This window comes from Melanostigma gelatinosum (assembly GCF_949748355.1).
Source record: "Melanostigma gelatinosum genome assembly, chromosome: 16".
NCBI classification, from domain to species: domain Eukaryota; kingdom Metazoa; phylum Chordata; class Actinopteri; order Perciformes; family Zoarcidae; genus Melanostigma; species Melanostigma gelatinosum.
Genome location: NC_136649.1, coordinates 4,953,844 through 4,974,053, shown reverse-complemented (window position 1 = coordinate 4,974,053; position 20,210 = coordinate 4,953,844). Strand labels below are relative to the sequence as shown.

General features: G+C 44.5%; 1 protein-coding gene across 1 annotated transcript in view; it reads right to left on the bottom strand.

The window, feature by feature from the left end:
• Positions 1-20,210, bottom strand: part of alk (ALK receptor tyrosine kinase) — a gene marked incomplete at both ends in the record, with an annotated part of 336,641 nt that overhangs the window by 207,949 nt on the left and 108,482 nt on the right. The window contains one exon of the mRNA XM_079287138.1: positions 4,561-4,671. Within this exon, the coding sequence (XP_079143264.1) occupies positions 4,561-4,671 (111 nt within the window). The remainder of the gene's footprint in view (positions 1-4,560; positions 4,672-20,210) is intronic.

The window sequence follows — 20,210 nt, the reverse complement described above, 5'->3', positions numbered from 1 at the left end:
AAGCTGTCCTGTATATAACACTGCACCACACATACAATCAGTAAGAATACAATGTAATATAAAATATGAAATATTGAGCAGGTAAAACATGTTACATTTGTACTTGTTTGCAGTGGTGTATAGTAACGAAGTAGAAATACTTCGTTACTGTACTCAAGTCGTTTTTTGGATATCTGTACTTTACTTTACTATTTATATTTCTGTTGACTTTTACTTTTACTTCACTACATTTTGCAAAGAAAACTGATACTTTTACTCCGATACATTTCCCCTGAAACCTTCGTTACTCGCTACAAAATCAAATCTATCTTTAGAAACAAAATGAATCATGAGAGCAGCGTCGGGGACTGTGGTGGAACACAGACTGCAAGCAGGTTTGGTGAATCAGTGGTGCTAGCAGCAAGTTAAATCATTGGTTAATCACGTTAATGCGCAAACAAGTGCTCTCAAAGCCGCGGCGTTTTAATTGCCAGTGATGCCAGGATGCTACATGCTATAAGCTAGCGGGCGACTACATGAGTAGAGTTCCACACAGGACGGGTGGGATGAGGAGAGGTGGATGGGTCAAACAAACACTGGTGTTTCCTCCAGGAGGCCGCAGTTTGTGCCGTGTGTGAAACGAGAAGCCAATGTTGATTTATTTGTGACGTGACTTCCGTACTTAAGCAACGCCACTTCCGTAGATATCTTAACGCAAACCACGATCTTTTCCTAAACCGAACTAAGTAGTTTCATCACCTAAACCTGAGCTGTTTCCTGTGAAGATGGAAGTTTATTTTGAAAAGACAGTATGCATGTAACAAGCCAAAACAGACTCATGTTGCTGGACTTTTGCAGGAAAAACGCACGAAAAATGAGGAGTAACTTTTCGTAAGATATCAATAAAACGGTGATGAATTTATATCATTGTATAAAGAGAGTGACATGAGAAGATCAATCTCATGTCTGTAAGTTAAATCAGCTATCATCACTCTTTTAAAGTGATTAGTGACTCATTTAAAAAAGGAATAACTTCAATAGAATCATTCTAATACAATGTAGCTTCTTTACATTCTAATAGAATTGTCTTTTGAAGATGAACAGGACATTTTTCAGTTTCAAGTAATGACTGGGTTGTTACTTTCGGTGCTGCTTTAGTATTGATCATGTTTTGATATTTGAGTCATGTTGTGGATGATCAGATGGAGTTATGATGGTAGCAGTCGCCCAATTGCAGATCCAGCTTGAGCAAAACCTTTGTGTTCAAATCAGGCCCATAGGAGTTTACAAGGCAGGTGTCCTTTACCTAAACACTGACCTGATGCATCAAGTGGATATGTTTTGCTGAACATAATATTATGCATTGGTCCTCTACATCCTCTAGTCTAATGAGCAGACTTATAAACGCACTGTTACAACTCCTTCATAGTGTCATATTGCTTTTCGGAGAATTATGATGATAAGTTCATAGTAGATGCAAAAGTATACTTATGTACAATATGTTATGTTGAACATTGTTGCTCCTGGATGGATCACAGCAACCCAATTATGTTCAACACAGCTCCATGTCCTTGGTCATGGTGCCACAGCACTTAAAAGAATAAACTTCATCATTCTCACAATTCTGACCCTTTGCTTTTTTATTAACAGCATTTACTTGTACTTTTACTTTCAATACTTAAGTACATTTAATATCAGAACATTACTTTTGATACTTAAGTACAATACATATCAGATACTTTAAGACTTTTACTCAAGTAGTATTCTAATAGGTGACTTTTACTTTTACTGGAGTCATTTTCCAGGAAGGTATCTTTACTTTTACTCAAGTATGGCTTTTGGGTACTTTATACACCACTGCTTGTTTGTTCAGTCAACAATTTGGCAACATTTGTGGAAATGATGATTTAATTTGTTTCTCTGAACTGTGCCATCATTCATTTGGAGTCATCTGGCTTTTACTGCCCAGATGTGATTCTTCCTGCTCCAGCCACATCACGTTCGGTCCACTAATCACCATACAGAAATTGAAAAAGTGGGTTTCCTTTTCTGGTTAGCGAAGATGCAAGAGATGAGAGGTCAGAGCCGTCATCATGTGGAATCATAGCAAATGCAGTCGGCTGTGTGCTTGACGGATTGACGGATTGATTCAGAGATGGCAGGGTGATCCGGTGACTAACTGACACCAATTACAGTGAGGTCCACTGCAGGCTTTCACAGCCACAGGCAGATGGAGGAAGGTCCCAGGGTTCCACAGTCAAGGATGTGTTTCAGTTTGTGTGGCAGTTCGATGGTGGGACATTGAATCATCACTTACAGGAAGACCTCCGACCCTCCAAGAGGTTGGAAAGGGGCAAAAGAAAAATAACAAGCCGGAGCTGTCGATAGCAAGTGTTGGGAATTGGCTTTGAGAACCTGACATGACACGGATACACGCATGCGCCCCTGGGCTCACTTGCTCTGATGCTCCCACCCAGCAGGGGGGTGGGAATATTGGGCTCCGGTCTTCAGATCACTTATCTTACCACTCAGACTTGTTTTCTTCCAATGCCAATGTTGACAGAGCTGTGCCAGCTCTAGCCATTACTGGATTGCATTCTCAACCACTCTACAAAGAGCTGGAAATGGTAGGAAATGGTATTGTACAGGCGGGTTCACACCTCGTTTTCCATTTTCTGGTCCGTTCTGAGAGGCAGAAATCCAGTCCAGAAATTTTAAACAAATGTTGTCGCTTATTGATTATACAGTTACCTCGAATGATGTGCTTTTCTACGCTGTGACAAACGTGTGTGGATGAAGCAAAAATGTTTCCTTTAGTGCAGGGGTCTCAAACTCCCGGCCCGCGGGCCGAATTCGGCCCGCCACGTCATTTTATGTGGCCCGTGAATCCGCCAGCAAAAAAAAAAAAAAGTTTAAAAATATATATATATATATATTTCTTTTTTTTTTAAGTTAGACTTGACAATAAAAATATCCCCATAGTCGAAATTATGAGACAGAAAGTCATAATTATGAGATAGAAAGTCATAATTATGAGATACTTACACACACAGTTATAGAAGCAGCTCTTTGGCTGGTTACTGTACATTTGACATGGAAATGTATTGTGAGTACATTGAAGACTACTTTAAACTGTGAATGCAGAGAGTTATTTAACAATATGTTACGAGTAGTTACATTTATAACCGGCCCTTTGTGGGCGACCATGATGCTGATGTGGCCCGGAGTGAAAATGAGTTTGAGAATCCTGCTTTAGTGGCTAGTTAGCTAGCTAGCTTACCAATTCCACCAAGCTTCCATGCTACACTTCTGACAGCAAATGAGCCAAACAGCGTGCTGGTGGCCAGCGGCAGGGCTGGGTCTAAACAAACCATCTGTCAATACCCGTAGCTCGGAGACTACAAGACTGCAGAAAGCTCTCCGGCAGCCGAACCATCAAATTCAATGGTAGTAAATGTGCAAAAACAATGCTAGTTCACCAGTCGCGCTTGTTTTCGCATGTATGATGATGATGTTTGACATGCTTGAATCCCGCATGCGAAATATGGCTCAATAAAGCTGGTACCATAGAAAACGATCGTTGTGAGTGCACGACAGCCTCAGGATTAGCAGGATGACTTTTTTCATCGTTAAAAACGATCAAATGCAGGAAGGCGCAGCTCCATTTCTTCATCAACTATTACAATGTATATATTTTTACAAGCTGAGCAAAAGGCTTTACAGCTGCAGTAAAGTGCTTGTGATCGTATCTGTGACATATCGCCGCACCAGCGGCCGACAGTCAATTGAGATTAGTGAGCTGTGGGGGAACTTCCAATACAATCGCATCATCCACACGAGTACATCTGTTCTTAGCTAAATGTGGTATTTAGACTTAGTATTCTGTTGACAGTGATGGGCATCAGAGAGACTTTTCTCTGATGCCCTCAAGGATTCTATAAATTAGGATCGTATTAAAAAGGCAAGAAACCCTGAATGTTGTAATTTTACAGTGAATCCGTGATGATATCATTTGAATAGGAATCTGGCTGCAGTTCACACATTAGTTATAGAAGATTCATGTTTTAGCTCTTCCTCTCTCTCACTTTATGTCCAACTTTGAAAGTTGATTAAATATGCTATATCTGTTCTTGTGGTTCTTCTGCTTCAGCAGACGGGATGATTCTCCATCTTTAAAAAAAAAGTTATCACTTGAGAAATTGGATTTCTATACTTATACTTGTGTTTTGTCTGATACATTTTTATACTTTCACCATTGTAACCAGCCCGGCTCCCCACAGTTATTCTTTTTGAGTAATTCTATCAGCACTGGCAGGTTCCAGATGTTTTTGTCATAGGTATTGGATGTTGCATTTTTCTGGTTCCTTGAGTGGTTCACAGAAAGGCTGATCAACAGAAGCCCAGTTTTGTGATGGCGTCAGTGCGGATGGTAGAGGGCAGGCTGGACAGAGACGTTCATTTGTACTGATAAGAGAGCTGATGCCAGGTGTCATGTCCAATTGGGGGCAAAGGATATTCGGAGCACAGAAGCTCCTTAGCCTGTCCATCTGCCTGAGGAGAGCTGACAACATCCCGACTCACCTGACATGGGCACGGCGTCATTGGGAAAGCTCAGGTCATCCTCGGCCACCCAGGAGAAGCTCCAGTACCCTCTAGGAATGCCAGTAGCAGCTCTGCCAGCCAACGGTTCACCTGCGGAAACAGCAAATCCACATCTCACTTTCAGAGAACGTTTCGCAGAGACACAAGATAAGAGATCCTGAAAACCGTTATTAATCATTCAAGTACATAATGAATACTCCTTGCTGTGTTTATTTGGGCTGACTGGTTGCCATCGATTTGGCATCCATGCTGAAGCGCGCATTCGCTCTCCCAACTCCTTCTGTTTATTAAAGTCTCAGGGACGGGGTGTCGGTTTCCGTTTGTTAGATGCATACAGTCTTTTTTTAAATGTAGGTCTACTTAGTTTTGGGGTTTACATGGTTAGGTTCAGACAACAAAAGCACCAGGTTAGCTTTCAGAAGATTTAATGGTTTGGGTTTGTTCGGTAAAATAATTACATTTGTAACTTTTCTACGTGGCGCCAGTGAAAAACGTAAGTTACGATACAATCAAATTTGAAATAAGTCTAGGTTGGCTCGGTTTCATGCATGACACAAACAGTCGTCTTCTGGATGAAAACCTGAACCAACCATTCACCCAGACCTCTTCCCAATGTGGTCGTCTTTGCTCTTCATACTGCGTCAGTTGCTCTGAGAGTCTAATAATGGATTGGTTTACTTTGGAGTTAGTTGAAAGCCTGGTGCGTAACATCAAACCAAGGGCCACTGACCAAGCCTCAGTATTTGACGCGTTGGGGGTGAAGACAGGTTGACAGAGGTCCCATTTATGTGGTAGTCCAACACACTCATCGCTCCACTAGCCTTAGTATCATCAGTAAAAGTTTCAGTTTCACCTTAATGCTCAAAATCTAAGAAAAAAACAACATTATTCACTTTAAATCAAATTTGAAGTCAATGAAACATTCACAGTATTGGTGCAGCAGATTAATAGCTGGAGAACTCGAGCAGTGGCACAATGAACTTGAGTCATAGTTTAAAAAGAAAAGTCCCAGGGCCCATATTAATTGGTGATTGGATATCGATAAGCTCTGCATAATTACCTGAGGACAAGTTTGCTTGATTTAGTTTGACTCTGTCTTCACCTTCTAAACTCATGCTAATTACCACAAGATCGAACAGAAGTCTGTTACTGTAAAGGAGACGCAACAACTTTCTCTTTCACTTCGGTACCACCAACTCCCAGCGCTGCCATCACGCTCGCACACACACACACACACACACACATATTATCGTTCTCACTTTGTCCTTAGTCAGCACACAAATTAGCACACAATCACAGACCAATCCAACACTGTCTAGGAAGGAGACACCAGCATAAATTCTTCAAATGAGCCTTAAAGAGCGGTTGAACTTGAACACTGCCTTTCAGGACAGAGCACCTTTTTGGTTTCGGCCAAAGATAACATCTTCGCAGAACAGATGTGTGTAAATTCTATGCTATTAATGCTTAAAATGCTCACACGAGATCCTTCCAGGGGGGAAGAAGAATGTATGTTTACCTCGTTTGAAGTAAAGTCCTTTTATCTTTACAAAAGGCTGTGTGCTTTTAATAAACTGGGACTTGAAATGACATCCGAGCGTTTACAGCTCGTGTCTTTTCAACCATTGATGGATAGGCTAAGAGCAAAGCGATGTGTTCACAAGATGGAAGAAGGGTCAAGCGCAATATCAGTGCATTTAACTCTGAAGTCATTTTTGTTCCCTTGTCAACAGGAGTGGATAATGTGACATCAAATCGGCACGTCTCCGCAGATATATCACGGGATGAGAACGAAATTAAAGATGTATTAACGGTATATCAATGAGTAGCAATTGGTACAACTGAAGAAATTACGAAATGTTCTAAAAGAGTTATGTGCAGTAGTACCGAGTAGCCCCTTCCCCTGCGTGAAATTAATTGTTTCAATTTGTCTGCACTTGTTGGAAGGACAGAGTTCTTTGAAATCAGGCAACACAGTCCTAGGCCTGGATGAACGTTTTGCCCTTCCAAACAGTGGACATCACCACACGCTGTCGAGACCCTTCATTTCCCCATTGATGGCCAGACGAGCGGAGTCAACTCTGCCCCTTTACAGAGAGCCTGGTTTGGGGTCAACAGCTGTCGCTACCGGGGATACTGGCTCTCCGGACGGTCAAACACTGCATGAGCTGGCAGGCCTGGTAGCTGGAGCTGCAAAGCTCTTAGATGAACTGGAAAGCTGCTGGAGGAGCTGACTGGCCGGTGTGAGAGGTGGATTGCTTTGTGACTGGCTGACAGCCGGCGTTGGACAAGCTGGCTGGCTGAGTGGCTATCACAGGAGAGGCCTCGTGTGGGGAATGTGGCAATTATGTCCCCGATATTAACAGGTCAAGAAGGCCTGAGGCAGCAATGAGCCTCAACATAAAGCTCTTTATTTGCCAGTCAATCTAAGTTCCAAACCCCATTTATGGAATGAAAGAATTAAACTTTCAATATACGAGCAGTGAAAATGAGTCTTTAGCAGGTTGCATTAGCTCACCCTCACACGATCAACGTATCCTCACGCAACGGTTCTTTCGATATATTATGGAAAGTAGTTGGTTTGCCAATAAAGAACCCTCGCCGGAATAATGTTCAAAATGTACTCATGGAAAACAGCATTTCTGCCATCCCCGTCAGCCACGCAAGTATGTGCATGACAAACACATACACTCCTGTGCACAAACAGCCAGCAGTCCAAGTGCAATTCACCACCACAGAAGAGAGTTAACTCAGCTCAGTGAACAGTCTGATTCAGTCCCAACCACACTCCGAAATCCCTCAAACGCTTAGTGGTTTCATCAATGAGGCTACGTACATCCATAAAAAATCCGTAAAATCCATAAAAAAAGATATCAGACACCGACACACGAGGGACAGGCACGTAGGACGGGGACAGCGCTGTACGTGATGTATATGGCGCTCGGGGGCTCTGTTTCACGCTAGTGCAATGATCCAGAAATGAAGCCAATTACCCATGAAAAGGCGTGGGAGGCTGAGTGTCGAGGTAGTGGATCCGTAATGTCCAAGAAAAGACTACTGGTGGAGCTGGAATCTTACGGATTCTGGTTTGTTTGCAGGTCAAACACACGTTTCTAACACGCTTATGAGATTTGCAGCTGTGGGAAGATCCAACTCAACAAAGAGATCTTTGACGCCGTTGGATTTTCCCTCTCCTCGGCCCTCTGCATCGCAATCGTCCCCTTTCCTTTTTTGCCCCAATCCCCCTAAATTAAAGATGCACCTTGGGATACATACATTACTGTCTAAATAAATTGATTACACGTCCGGTGCAGTGACGCGTCATTAAATACTCGTCAAAGTCTGCCAGCATCAGGCAGCTCAGGCCCCCGGAATTGGCTGCTCTCGCTCCGCCCAACAAAAGGCTGCATTGATTTCCATCAGAGGAGCCCACGTGTCCGCTAAGCACTCCGGCTTTCATTAATAAGACCCTCGCAGAATTCCACGCACGTCGCCTAACCTCTCCCCTTAAAAAAAACACGCGTCACACACGCACACACTTGATCGCACTTCTCACTGGAGACGTGTGCCAACAGAGGCAAGGCGGTAACCTCCACTTCTCCAATTAAAACAGTCTTCAAAACGAGAGTGCGGTGACAGCAAATAATTAATGTCTCATTGCGATTAATAGAGACGTCAAGTTCTTCCAGGTCTCATTCTAACGACTAGCATCCGAGGTTAAACTGGGTTAAATAGAGGGAGGCGGATTTCAAGTCTTCATGTTAATATGCCACCTACTGCGCTTGTTGGATGCTTTAAGGGGGGGGGGGGCATAAACCCTGTCTTGTAAACAAGCAGTGGTTGCAAACTCACTTCTACCCTCCTCTATAGTCGTCACTGATCTTGGCGTGGATGACATTTATTTGTGGAATATGAAATTAATGGGAACAAATAATGCAAATTTTCAGGTTAACGCAGGTATTTTGGATTTCTATTAGAATATGTTTAGATGCTTTAATGTAAAAAAACCCACATTATTTCTGATTACACCTGTAGTAACCCTCTTTTGGGTAGGTGTTCTTAAAGATACAGGTGTTAAAATGCAAGAGGCTATCTGGGCAAACTCGCTTCTACCCTCCTCTATAGCTGTCACTGAATTTTTAAAGCAAGAAGGCAGCATGGATTACATTCTGCAGAAAGCAGAAACGACCGACAAAATGAGCAATAATGGGGGACATTAACTTTGATTGAGTCAAACTGAGTGCAATATGCAGTAGTGTAATATTGAATGAAATTAAAGGGGACATATCATGCTAATTTTTAGGGTCATACTTGTATTTTGGGTTTCTGTTAGAACACGTTTACATGGTTTAATGTTCTATAAACACATTATGTCTCTCATACTGTCTGAATATACCTGTATTCACCCTCTGTCTGAAACGCTCCGTTTTAGCGCTTGTCTCTTTAAGACAACCTACCGATAAAAGCTGCTTTGATCTGCCACATCTGACTGTCATGTTGAAGGTTTTCTGATGTAGGCAGCTGTCAAAAACACTGGCCGGACCGTCTCACTTCAGTTCAGCTGTGGCTCAAAGCGAGTTGTCCTTTGACGCCAAGGCTGACGGTTCGATCCCCGGCTCCTCCTGTCATGTCAAAATGTCCTTGAGCGAGACACTGAGCCCCAAGTTGCTCCCCGGGAGCTTTAGAGCAGCCAACTGTTCCTAATGCTGAGGATGGGTTAAATGCTGGGGTCAAATTTCCAGGTTCTTTTGTGGGTTGGTAGACGCTCCAGATACCCAAATGATGTGCTCAAGCACTTTTTCATATGTCCCTCTTTAAATGTCCTCCTCTAGCTGAATATAGGTTGTGAACCGTTCGCTTTGGATGTCAAACACGCAGCGCCGGTAAACAAGCTTCCGATGCAATAAACTCCGCAACGAGCAGAGACAGCGAACCGCAGCGTATGATGAAATACCAGCTACGCCAAACACCGACCCCAGAAACAGCATCACAGGAATGCCTTCTGACAGCACCTGAGACGCCCCCCCCCCTAAGTAATGCATGTTCATTCGCCCGCAATTCAGAGTGAGAGCAAGCGCTGTTTTTTTATAAATCAAAGAAAGCAATCACACGGCTTCAGTCTGAAAGTATTATCCAGGGGAAGAAAGGGTTGCTCACAATGAAGATGTCAACTGGGCTTTCCCGATGCTCATTAAAGAAAATTAATTTTGCACACTGCAATCGTACTTCCTCCCTCTTTCTTCGAGGATTTGCTGCACCAGTTGTGCTCCCAGACACACACCTATTAACATAGCAGGCAGCCCATTACTCACAGCTTACACATAAACATGACTCATTCACAGAAACAGAGGGACTCCTCAAAGTTGTAAGGGAAAAATAAAAGAAAAAAGTTCTCCATTCTCATCTGCCATGCTCTGGAAAAGAGCTTGTGGCCACAGGGTGTCCAACGTAATGATGGGAGCGCAAATTGAATTATTTATGCAAGATGCTTTCCCGTTTCATGCCTTATATTGAGCCCAACAGACCTCTTATATATGTCAATGTAAGACAGCTGCCTCATAGAGCAGAGGTTTCCAAAGAGGTGAGGGGGCAGGTGCATGCAAAGTCATTGTCATATTTTCTGTATCAGAGTAATCCAGTGACAGTGGTGTGTATATATATAGCATCGAACCATCACCTCGTACGTGAAAAAGTGGCTTGGTGTCCCACGATGTCTAACTAACATCAGCCTCTATGGCAAAGGGGTCCTGGAACTACCTCTCACTAGTTTGACGGAAGAATACAAGTGTTCTAAAGTCTGCAGATGATGCTGAGGGATTCCAGAGACAAGATTATCAGTAATGCTGCACTGCCCCTAGCAACTGGGCGGAAGTGGAAACCATCCAATGCTGTGCAGCAAGCAACATCAACCCTGAGACACAAAGACATCGTGGGGCAAGTTCAGCAGGGAAGAGGAGGCCTCGGCCTGACGGCAAGTGAACCAACTTGGCGAAAGGTCACAACATCAGAACGGAGGAAATTGGTGGTCGAGGAGGTGCGCCGAGAGGAGGTTGCAAGAAGTGCGAAGGCTGTCTCTCTCGTGAAACAGGGACCATGGACGCGGTGGGAAGGTGTGGAGAGGAGAAAGATCAGCTGGAGGGAACTATGGGAAATGGAAGCAACACAAATTTGCTTTATTATCAGAGCTACTTATGATGTGCTTCCATCACCAAAGAATCTCCATCAGTGGTATGGCGAAGACCCAACCTGTGCCCTCTGCCCAACTCCAGCGACTCTCAAACACATCATGGTAAGCTGCAAGACCAGCCTCACACAAGGCAGATATACCTGGTGGCACAACCAGGTCCTCAAAAGCCTGGCATCAGCAATTGACATCAAGTGGTGTGCGACCAACTCCTTACTCCCGAGAGTAGCCAATCCCCTGAAGGCAACAGCATTTGTCCAAGAAGGACAAAAAGCCCCCAAACATCCTTCCACCAAGCGAGAAAGGGGACAATTAATCATGGCCCGTGACTGGAAGATGCTGGTCGACATCGGCCAGCAATTGATCTTTCCTCCAGAGATTGCTGCTACCAATCTCAGGCCAGACCTGGTACTCTGGTCCCCTTCACTGAAGACTGTGTACCTAATAGAGCTCACAGTCCCGTGGGAGAACGGGTTTGAAGAGGCCTATGAACGTAAGAAGCTACGCTATGCAGCGCTTGCAGCAGAAGCAAAGCAGCGTGGCTGGAACACAAAAAACTGTCCAGTGGAAGTGGAATGCAGAGGATTTGTGGCTTCTTCGACCATCAGACTGCTGAAAGAGCTGGGAAGCCACGGTCAGGCTCTGCGGCAGACCATCAAGGCAGTCTCATTGGCGGCTGAAAGAAGCAGCCAGTGGATTTGGATCAAGCGGAATGACCCGTGCTGGGCTCCAAATATGTCAGCATAACCCACTTGAGAATCCCCACCTGTTGACCATTCAAGCGTCTACCATTCTCAGTGTTGTCAAGTTTGAGACAGTTGGGCACGGCACACAAGCTGAGGGCTGATCATCCTGCAGCTGGCCGCCCTTGGGGAGGGTGTATAGTGGTAAATGGCCGAAACACTCAATGACACAAGGGAACATTACTGATGATGTGTTCTGGGCCCAACTGTCCCACAATTCTACAACATAAACCAAACCAAGATACACCCCACACAAGCTGGAAACCCCCACTTGTAGATCGTCAACCACTCAAAACAAGGTTAATTTCCTGGAAGTGCTCACCACCTTGGCACAAAGGACAGACAAACATCATGTCCTGTGTTTTTTGATTCTATATACACATCCATGGGTATGTTGCTGAGAACAGCTGCAAATGGCCAATTCTGCATAAATACATTTTGTATGAGAGGGGAGTTGGACTTTAACAGACCCCTGCTTTAGAGAGCGCCATTGAATCATGCCTCCCACTCGTTGCAATGTATTTCTTGAACTATTTTCACATTTTCTAAATAAACAGTTTTGAAAGGGATACCTCGCCCACAAAATGATCGTTTGTATGTTGATTACTCATGCAGGGTCTACCTTGGATTGTTGAGGAAAACTTTGTTGGACCCAAACAGGGAGAAAAGGTCTTGATGAGGGATTAAAAACAGCAAAACTATACCAAAACATCTGTTTCCAAACTCACAAGTCTCACAACTGGCACAGTGTAATCCCAAATCTCATTTTACAGTTGTATGCTCAGTGCTTCCCATGCATCTTCGCTGAACTTTACTGATTAAAACACTCTGGACTCTGCCTGCGATGTTTTGATATAGTTTTGCAGCTTTTAAACCCCCATTTACTTCAATTCATCAAGACTTTTCTCAGTTTGTTGATTCTTTGTTCACCATGTGAGTAAAAAAAAAAAAGGTTGAAGAATTCAATGTAACCCGGGGTAACAAACTAATTGAGGTACAGATTACAATTTAGAAGAAAAATCATGCTACAACATCATAATAGTGACTGTTTTTGTATTTTTGCTCCAATAAGGAGCCTATGGGTAATGTTGTCCTTTATTAGCAACTCAAGGACAAACACCGTTTTCCTCCGACAAAGTGGAATTTGTGGGAACCAGAACACGCGTCCATTCCCCCGCCGCTCATGCAGCTTGCGCTGGGTCTCCATACTGTTACGTTTCCAACGCAATGGGTTAAAATAACAACTTCTGGAACCCGACGTTGGACCACATTAATAAATCCCAGAGCAGAGCTCATCGAGTCCTCGTCGACTTCAAAGCGTTTGACCGTGATGCAGCTGCGTTTGTTTCGTGACATCATCAAAGCGAGCGCCGAGCAGGATCTGAATTGAAGGAGGCATTGAGCAGCGTGTGTGTGTATGTGTGTGTGTGTCATGAACTGGCTAGTATGATATTTCATGCACATACAGTATGAATCATTCATCAAAAGAGCAGCATTCAAAGCCCACTCTTGTGCACAAGAGGTGATCACATAAGAAGGTGAAAGTACCGACTGAGCCGTTACCATGCTCTGGGGCAGAGAATCAGAAGCACTTGTCCCATGAGTGTGGTTACAATATGAAGTTAAATTACACACTCACACTCAGGAGCAATATGGGTTTAGCTCGTGTTTAATGCATGCTGATGCTGAGGTAAATAAAACTGCTCTGCTATACACTTTGCTCTAAACTAGCGGTTCCTCACTACAGAGAGGTTTCGTTCTTTGGGGGGCAAATCACCCAGCAACCAAATGTAATGATGACCTGAACAAAACACACATATAATTCTACTGAATGAGGAATATTCGATGTTACATGTCCTCTTCTGACTGTAACAAGTAAAAACAAGCTCCCATGCCGCCGTCTGTCTTTGGCGGACTCTGTCCCTAAACTCGATGAAACAGCCAACGCGTCCCCGGTCAGCCGATTACCGCTCCAAGATGTCTCAGTGATGAATATTTCCCTCAGCGTGGGAAGGAATGCATCTAAAAATTAAAACTAAAGAATTCTATGTTACAAACCGCTGAGGCTTCCACATCCTGGAAACACGTCACATTTGCTCAAGAGACAGAGAAGATAGAGGGCAAAAGCGCAGACTGCTCCTCCTTGACGAGATGCCTCTGAAGACGGCGACATCTTGGAATTAAAACAAAAACCAGTGATGAAAACAATGTGGAAAGTGACTCGGGAACAAATTTCCTCTCATTCGTGTTCGCATCCAGCATTTGTTGTCATTGTCTCAGCGCCCACTGGTTTCTCATCGCTGCTCTGCTCTGAGGTGAGAGAACATTTTACGAGTGGAGAGCTCTTTTAATCAAGAACATGAAAACAAAACAAAAAATATCTGCTTTTTACAGTCCACAAATTGTTTGTGCAACACAAGGAAACAGGTTTTCAATTGTAGGAACATAAAAATATATATATAATATAATGTAGATTATTATATGTTTTAGAGCAGAGGTAGCCAACCCGGTGCCCGCAGGCACCTGGTCGCCCGCAGGGACCACGTGAGTCGCCCGCAAGGCATGTTCTAAAAATAGGACTAGTATGAAGGTATCACTGTCAAAATCCGAGAGCGCAAATAAGCTCCACGCATGCGTGTGTGTGTGTGTAGAGGTCCCGTGCGTGCAAATTAAACAACAGCGAGCATATATTACTTTGACGAGTGCTTTCACATCACTCCGTGCAGAATATCTGCTCGGGCGAGCAAAATTGCAGCCTGCGAGGAGAAAAGCCTGCTTTGAGCGCGAGGGGCGTCCGCTAGCGCGCGACTACTATCACTGCTCTACTGCTCGCAAAACTTTCACCTGCTCGCTCGCTCGTTTTGACACTAAGTGGGGAGGACCCAGTCACCATTGTACAACTACGTTTAATTGTTTACAATCCTCGTCTTTGGATTGGCCAGATATTACTCGATATCAATCTTACATAACTGATCATTTGTATAAACATGGGACAGAGTTCATGATTTGTTCAAAAATGTTACAAAAGTAGTGGTTAGTACAAACGAGACATGATGTGAAGATATGACAGTTAATGATTTCCTAAAAAATGTTCGAAGGGATAATTTGTACAAAAATTGAACAGGTGTGATTTTGAACAAAATACACAATCATTGTTAAAACTTCTTGTGGCCGACCGCGGCCCATTTGGTCGTCCATTGAGAAAGTTTAGCGTACAGAGTGTCGTACAATGCACTTTTCAGGAACGAATATAATGAATGTTATAAACGTTACATACCCAATTAAAGAAAGAAATCGGGGCTACAAGATCGTGTAAGCCGACTCCGCACTCCAGTCGGAGCTACCAAGAGAACGCTACAAGCTAACACGGAAAACCGAGATACCAGAAAGCAATATTTCTCTCTGTGAAACCATTACAGAGATAATTAATGTTTCCTTCATTATAACGTCAAAATTATTCAAATAGACCTTGTAGTTGCAGAAATACATTCTTTTTGGTATGCAATTTTCGAGCAGAGGCCTAAAAAATAATGTTAGGGCACAAGGGGTCAAAACTGTCCCTCAAATCTGACTGTCCCTCTGCCTATTGACTCCATGATGTGCAGCACAGTCTGCCCGGCTCCTTGTGTTCACTGCCTCGGGCGCTTCCAGGACACGAAAAGTCAGTTTCACTCCCAACACTTTTTTTTTTTCTTGCAATCTTTTGCATTCGATCGAGCTGCTTGAAGGTCAGGAAGAGGTCATTTTTCTTTTTTGAACCAGCCATCCTCCTGCGTTCTGCTCTGTAACCAGGCAACAACATTACAGAGAGAAACACCATCATGCCCAGGGAAGCAAGCGCACTGGAGCAAAAAGAGCATCTATCTCTCATGTCTCATGTCTCTCTGTTGAAGGCAACAGCGGTGTTTACACTGCAGCATGGACTGCGTGACGGACGGTAAGCCAATCAGCGGCGGCTCTGACTCAATCAGGGTTGAGGTGCAGCTCACAGCGACTTAATGAGGAAGAACAAGAGCATATTATTATTATTATTATTATGGAACCAACTTGTCAGTGTGCAGCTGATGATGTTTGATGGGGATGCTATCCTGGAGCAAATTCCCCTCTACTTGTGGAATTTTCTTCCAAATGATTGCACATCATCATTTTTTGATTCACTAGCTGCTTCCCCCCCCCCCCCATTGTTTTGTCAGGTACAATTTAGAGAATGAGCAATCACCCAGTCAACTTCTCCTCGTCTCCCCTGCTCGGGGCCCAGCAGTGAATTATTTTAAAACGATCAAACGTTTTCGTCCAACTTTCTCCTCCCATCATGATGGGAACACGAGGCAGGTGATTCTCTCTGTTAACATCATTGTTGGTCAGTGAATGAATGTGTTAGGATTCTGATCATATTGGGCTCTGAGTTCGTTCATTATGTGTGACTTAATTTCAGATGTGAGTGCGTACGTTTGCTCAAAAGAGTTGTTCTTTGTCTCGTAGTGGCGCTTCACATTACCGCTTTTATTAATCACCACGGTCTCTAAACACATGAGACCTACTGGCTTTAAACTGCCCGTGTGAAGAATAAACCCGAAAGAGTCCATTCTTGGTTAAAGACTCTGGTCTCTCTGGTCTCACATGATGTTTGGATTTTGAGTTGTTCACTTTATTAAAAAGTATTTATTCTTCATCCTTCCTTCTATAATGTTCTTGCATGAATTGGATAGTGGAAGTCTTATTTCAGCAAATTGCCTCTCACTGTTACATCTATCCAACGCTAGTAGAACTCTTTGTATTTGACAATGACTCACGTGGTCTGTCATTGTGTAGCAGACGTCCAAGTGATTGTTTTTATTTGTAGTGGACAAATATGTGCACCGTGTGTCAAAGACAGAATTATCACGAACAACCACTGAGTTGTGATGCTCAGACACAAAGGCGTTGCTATCGTCCCCGGCCTCCCCCTGTTGCAACATCTTGGCAACGTCGCATGCATTCTGCGCGAGGCTCCGCTAACAAACACGATCCATCAATAACGAGCCACCACTGTATGAAAGTGGACATGATTTACCGCAACGCCTCCCCACTCCCCCTATAATCACTCGAGTTGATGTAATGCGGGCAGGCTTTTAAAAACTAAAATGCTACTCTATAAATATGGCCCGTCTCTTGACCTGCCATCTTTCCTTCCTCTCTTATTTTTGCCAGTTTCTGCTTGTTGGCCCTCTCTCTTTACCACACACACAAACACACAGTATCCATCTTTTGTTGCAGTCAGTCCTTCCAGCTCCCTCTTCACACCAGCAGTATCACTCTTCCTCCATGGAATCGGACTCTTACCTGCGCCTTATTCTGTGTGGTTTTCCCCTCCACTACAGAGAGGACAGCCACTAGCAGCAAATAATCTCTGTTGCCTCTCAAGAGTTTGCCCAATGCACCTTTTCAGTGGAGCTTTGTGAAAAGTGGGTTTCCCACACTGTCCTCTGCCTGCTTTAAAAACATGTTTACTCCGTGGTTGTTTTTAGTATCCGGTCTGAAAACATACACTTGATACAGTAAAAGCTTGCTATCATTATATCATGATTTAATGTTGAATTGCAGGGACTACAGACCAGAGGTCTTCAACGTTTTTCAGGCCAAGGACCCCCAAACTGATAGAGAGATGGAGCAGGGACCCCCGACTATATATATTGTGTTATATTAAATGGGTCTAGTGCCATGTATAAACATACCTCTTTACTGTGCATTCAATACTAAGCTATTCAAATAACACACAGGTTCATATATTCATGTTTTCATTTTAAACAGGTACAGTGAGTAGGGAGGCCGTGCCACTGCCATTTATAAACACACCTTGTCAACTGATATAAATGCCAAAATCAACATTGTCTGTTAATTGCATGATAATCATGCATACAAGATATTCAAACTGTTTTCATTTTAAACGTGGAAACTAAAATGAGTGATGGCCTATTAGTACCACTGCCATGCATAAAGATACCTGTTATCTTTCATACAATACTGAACTATTAAAATAATGGACAGATTCATGTTTAGAGAATTGTTTTTTTATTTATTTATTCATATTTTATTTTCTAATCAACCAAAAATTCCGCGGCCCCCGACCCCCTGTTGAAGACCTCTGCTATAGACTATTGTAATATTGAAACAACATGACAATATCAAAGGGGCCAGTGTGATGGTTATGGCTAGCGGTGATGTTTCAGATTGCAGCCAAATGAAAATGAAAAACCCAAAAGGCACTCAGAGCCTGTTTGCTTTGTGCTTTCTGGGCTACCATGGCCACATGGCGGCTCGTTTTCAGCTAACAAAAACACTTTGTGTCAGGTGATTATACACTGAAGAAAACAATACTTATTAATATTCACTGTCCCTTTAAAAAGGCAGTTCCACAAATCGACCAGTTTGCTGAATTGTTATGAAACAAGCATTTAATAAACGAGACTGCTAATCCTTCACTTTGCATTCTGACATCATAAAAAAATTGTTTTTTTGTAGATATATAAACATATATTCGGTAAGCGTTACAGAATAGTGGGTGGAATTAAAATGGAGCAATTACTCATAACTCATAACAATTGGTGTGGGCAGTTTTCCTTCCTTCCTCCTGAAAGTAAGCAGCGAGTTATGTTTCATTCATAATTGATGTGTATTTGACTAATCTACATTATAAAACTGCACTTTCTTCTCTTCCAGATTACGTTGCCTCCCGTCGCTTGACATGATGCACGGCGTAATGCACAATGGCGCACAGCCAACAGTCTGGTTTCCGATGGATTTAGTGTCAATGCTTTCATCCATTCACAGGTTAAGTTGACCGCGGTGGACCTAGCTTTCCTGCTGCACCTGGTTAAGCCTCCGGGGCCGCCCCCACTCTGCATTAAACATTAATGTAAACATCCATTTCACACGGAAACACGGCAGCTCTATGTGCTCTCAGTCCGGTCACACTCCATCCACGTAGGAGTGTGTCTGTGATGTGTGTTCGGAGCGCTGTGGTTCAGCAGCTGGAGGATTTGGGAGAGTGTGTGTGTGTGTGTGGGCGCTATATGCGTATGTATCCTTTTCCAAACGTGTATCTCTGTGTATTTTGATGCATAACATTTTTGGAAATTGTTGGTGACACGTAGGCCTCTGTGTTCCAAACTAAACTAATTGGAGATAAAACTTAGCTGAATTTCAGGAACAGGACCACACCTCAGCCACTCGCCCACTTCCGGCCACACTCCTATAACTACCTACCCACTCTAAGCCCCGGCACGCTCGCGTTTTCTGCACTCGAAACCGGAACACCACACAGAGGACGCCGCCTACCGCCATCGAGAGGGTCCGGGCAGCCAAACCTGCGATCTCCACCTCGCCGACCAGCTGCATCCACCCGCCAGAATCTGACAATATGAAGAGCCGGACTCACGGCCGTCCTCCTTTAACTCACATCTCGGTGGCAGAGGGAGACCCGCTACCTCCAGACGTAGACAACGGAAACGTAAATCCAGCTCTCTTCTTCTTCGCTCGCTCCAGACCCAGCTCGGGAACGAGCCTCCGACGACTCTGGCTACACGGCACGCAGCGCCCAAAGACGCCGCCACCCCTCCACGCTCCAGCCAGGTCCCGCATCGAAGACGCACCAGCTGATATCTCCAACTGGACCACAGTCCGCCTGCTAAGAGCATCGAAGCAACAAAGCAAACCGTGCCAACTCCTCACAACTTTCCCAAAGTCACGTTAGGAAAAAAAGAAACACAACGTACCTACATCCAAACACACCGGCGTAACGCCAACGACCGTGACACCACCACGCACCCCGAAGCTCCGCCCCCCAACCCACAAAGTTCCGGGTTGCCAGGTCGCAGCGCCTCACCTCTCATCCCTCTCCCCCACCTCAGGCAAACTCAACTTTCCAAACCGGCAAAGAGATGCCGACTCTATCTGCCTCCCTTCCATTTCCACAGTATTCCATCCCACCTTTTGGCCGGATTCACCCGTCTGTCCCTTCACCGTTCCCTTACACCACCCTTCTTCTGCCTATACCCAGGCACCGGGTTGCCAGGTTCCCTCTCCTCTGTCCCCCTCCCCTATCCCGCTTTTCCTACTACGCACGCTCTTCCCACTATGCAGATTCCTGGCACCGGGTTGCCAGGTTCCATCTCCTCCGTCCCCCTCCCCTATCCTGCTTTTCCTACTACGCACGCTCTTCCCACTATGCAGATTCCTGGCACCGGGTTGCCAGGTTCCCTCTCCTCCGTCCCCCTCCCCTATCCCGCTTTTCCTACTACGCGTGCTCTTCCCACTACGCAGATTCCTGGCACCAGGATGCCAGTGCCCCCACCCCGCCCACTTCCAGCGATGGACCCACACAATTAGCCAACAACGATGCCGCTCCCTCTGCCGTCTTTTGGGGGGTTTTTCACGACGGACGACGTTTGCCGTAGACCAGCCTCGGATCTGGCAAGCAGATGCCAAGTCGTTTCCCCCATGCTATGAAATCTGACCAATAGTAGCCACAGCCATCACATGGGGCCAAGGATGGCCCAGCAAGTCCATCCCTTAAACTCCTGACAACCTAGCAGTCGGTTACCCAATCATCAAATGACGCTGCGAAACCCGTCCGCCAAGGGCGCGTCCTCGATGCAGCTCACGTCTGGGCCACCGCAATGCCATGGCTTTCTCGTTCCCATTCCAGAAGTTCAGCCCTCCTG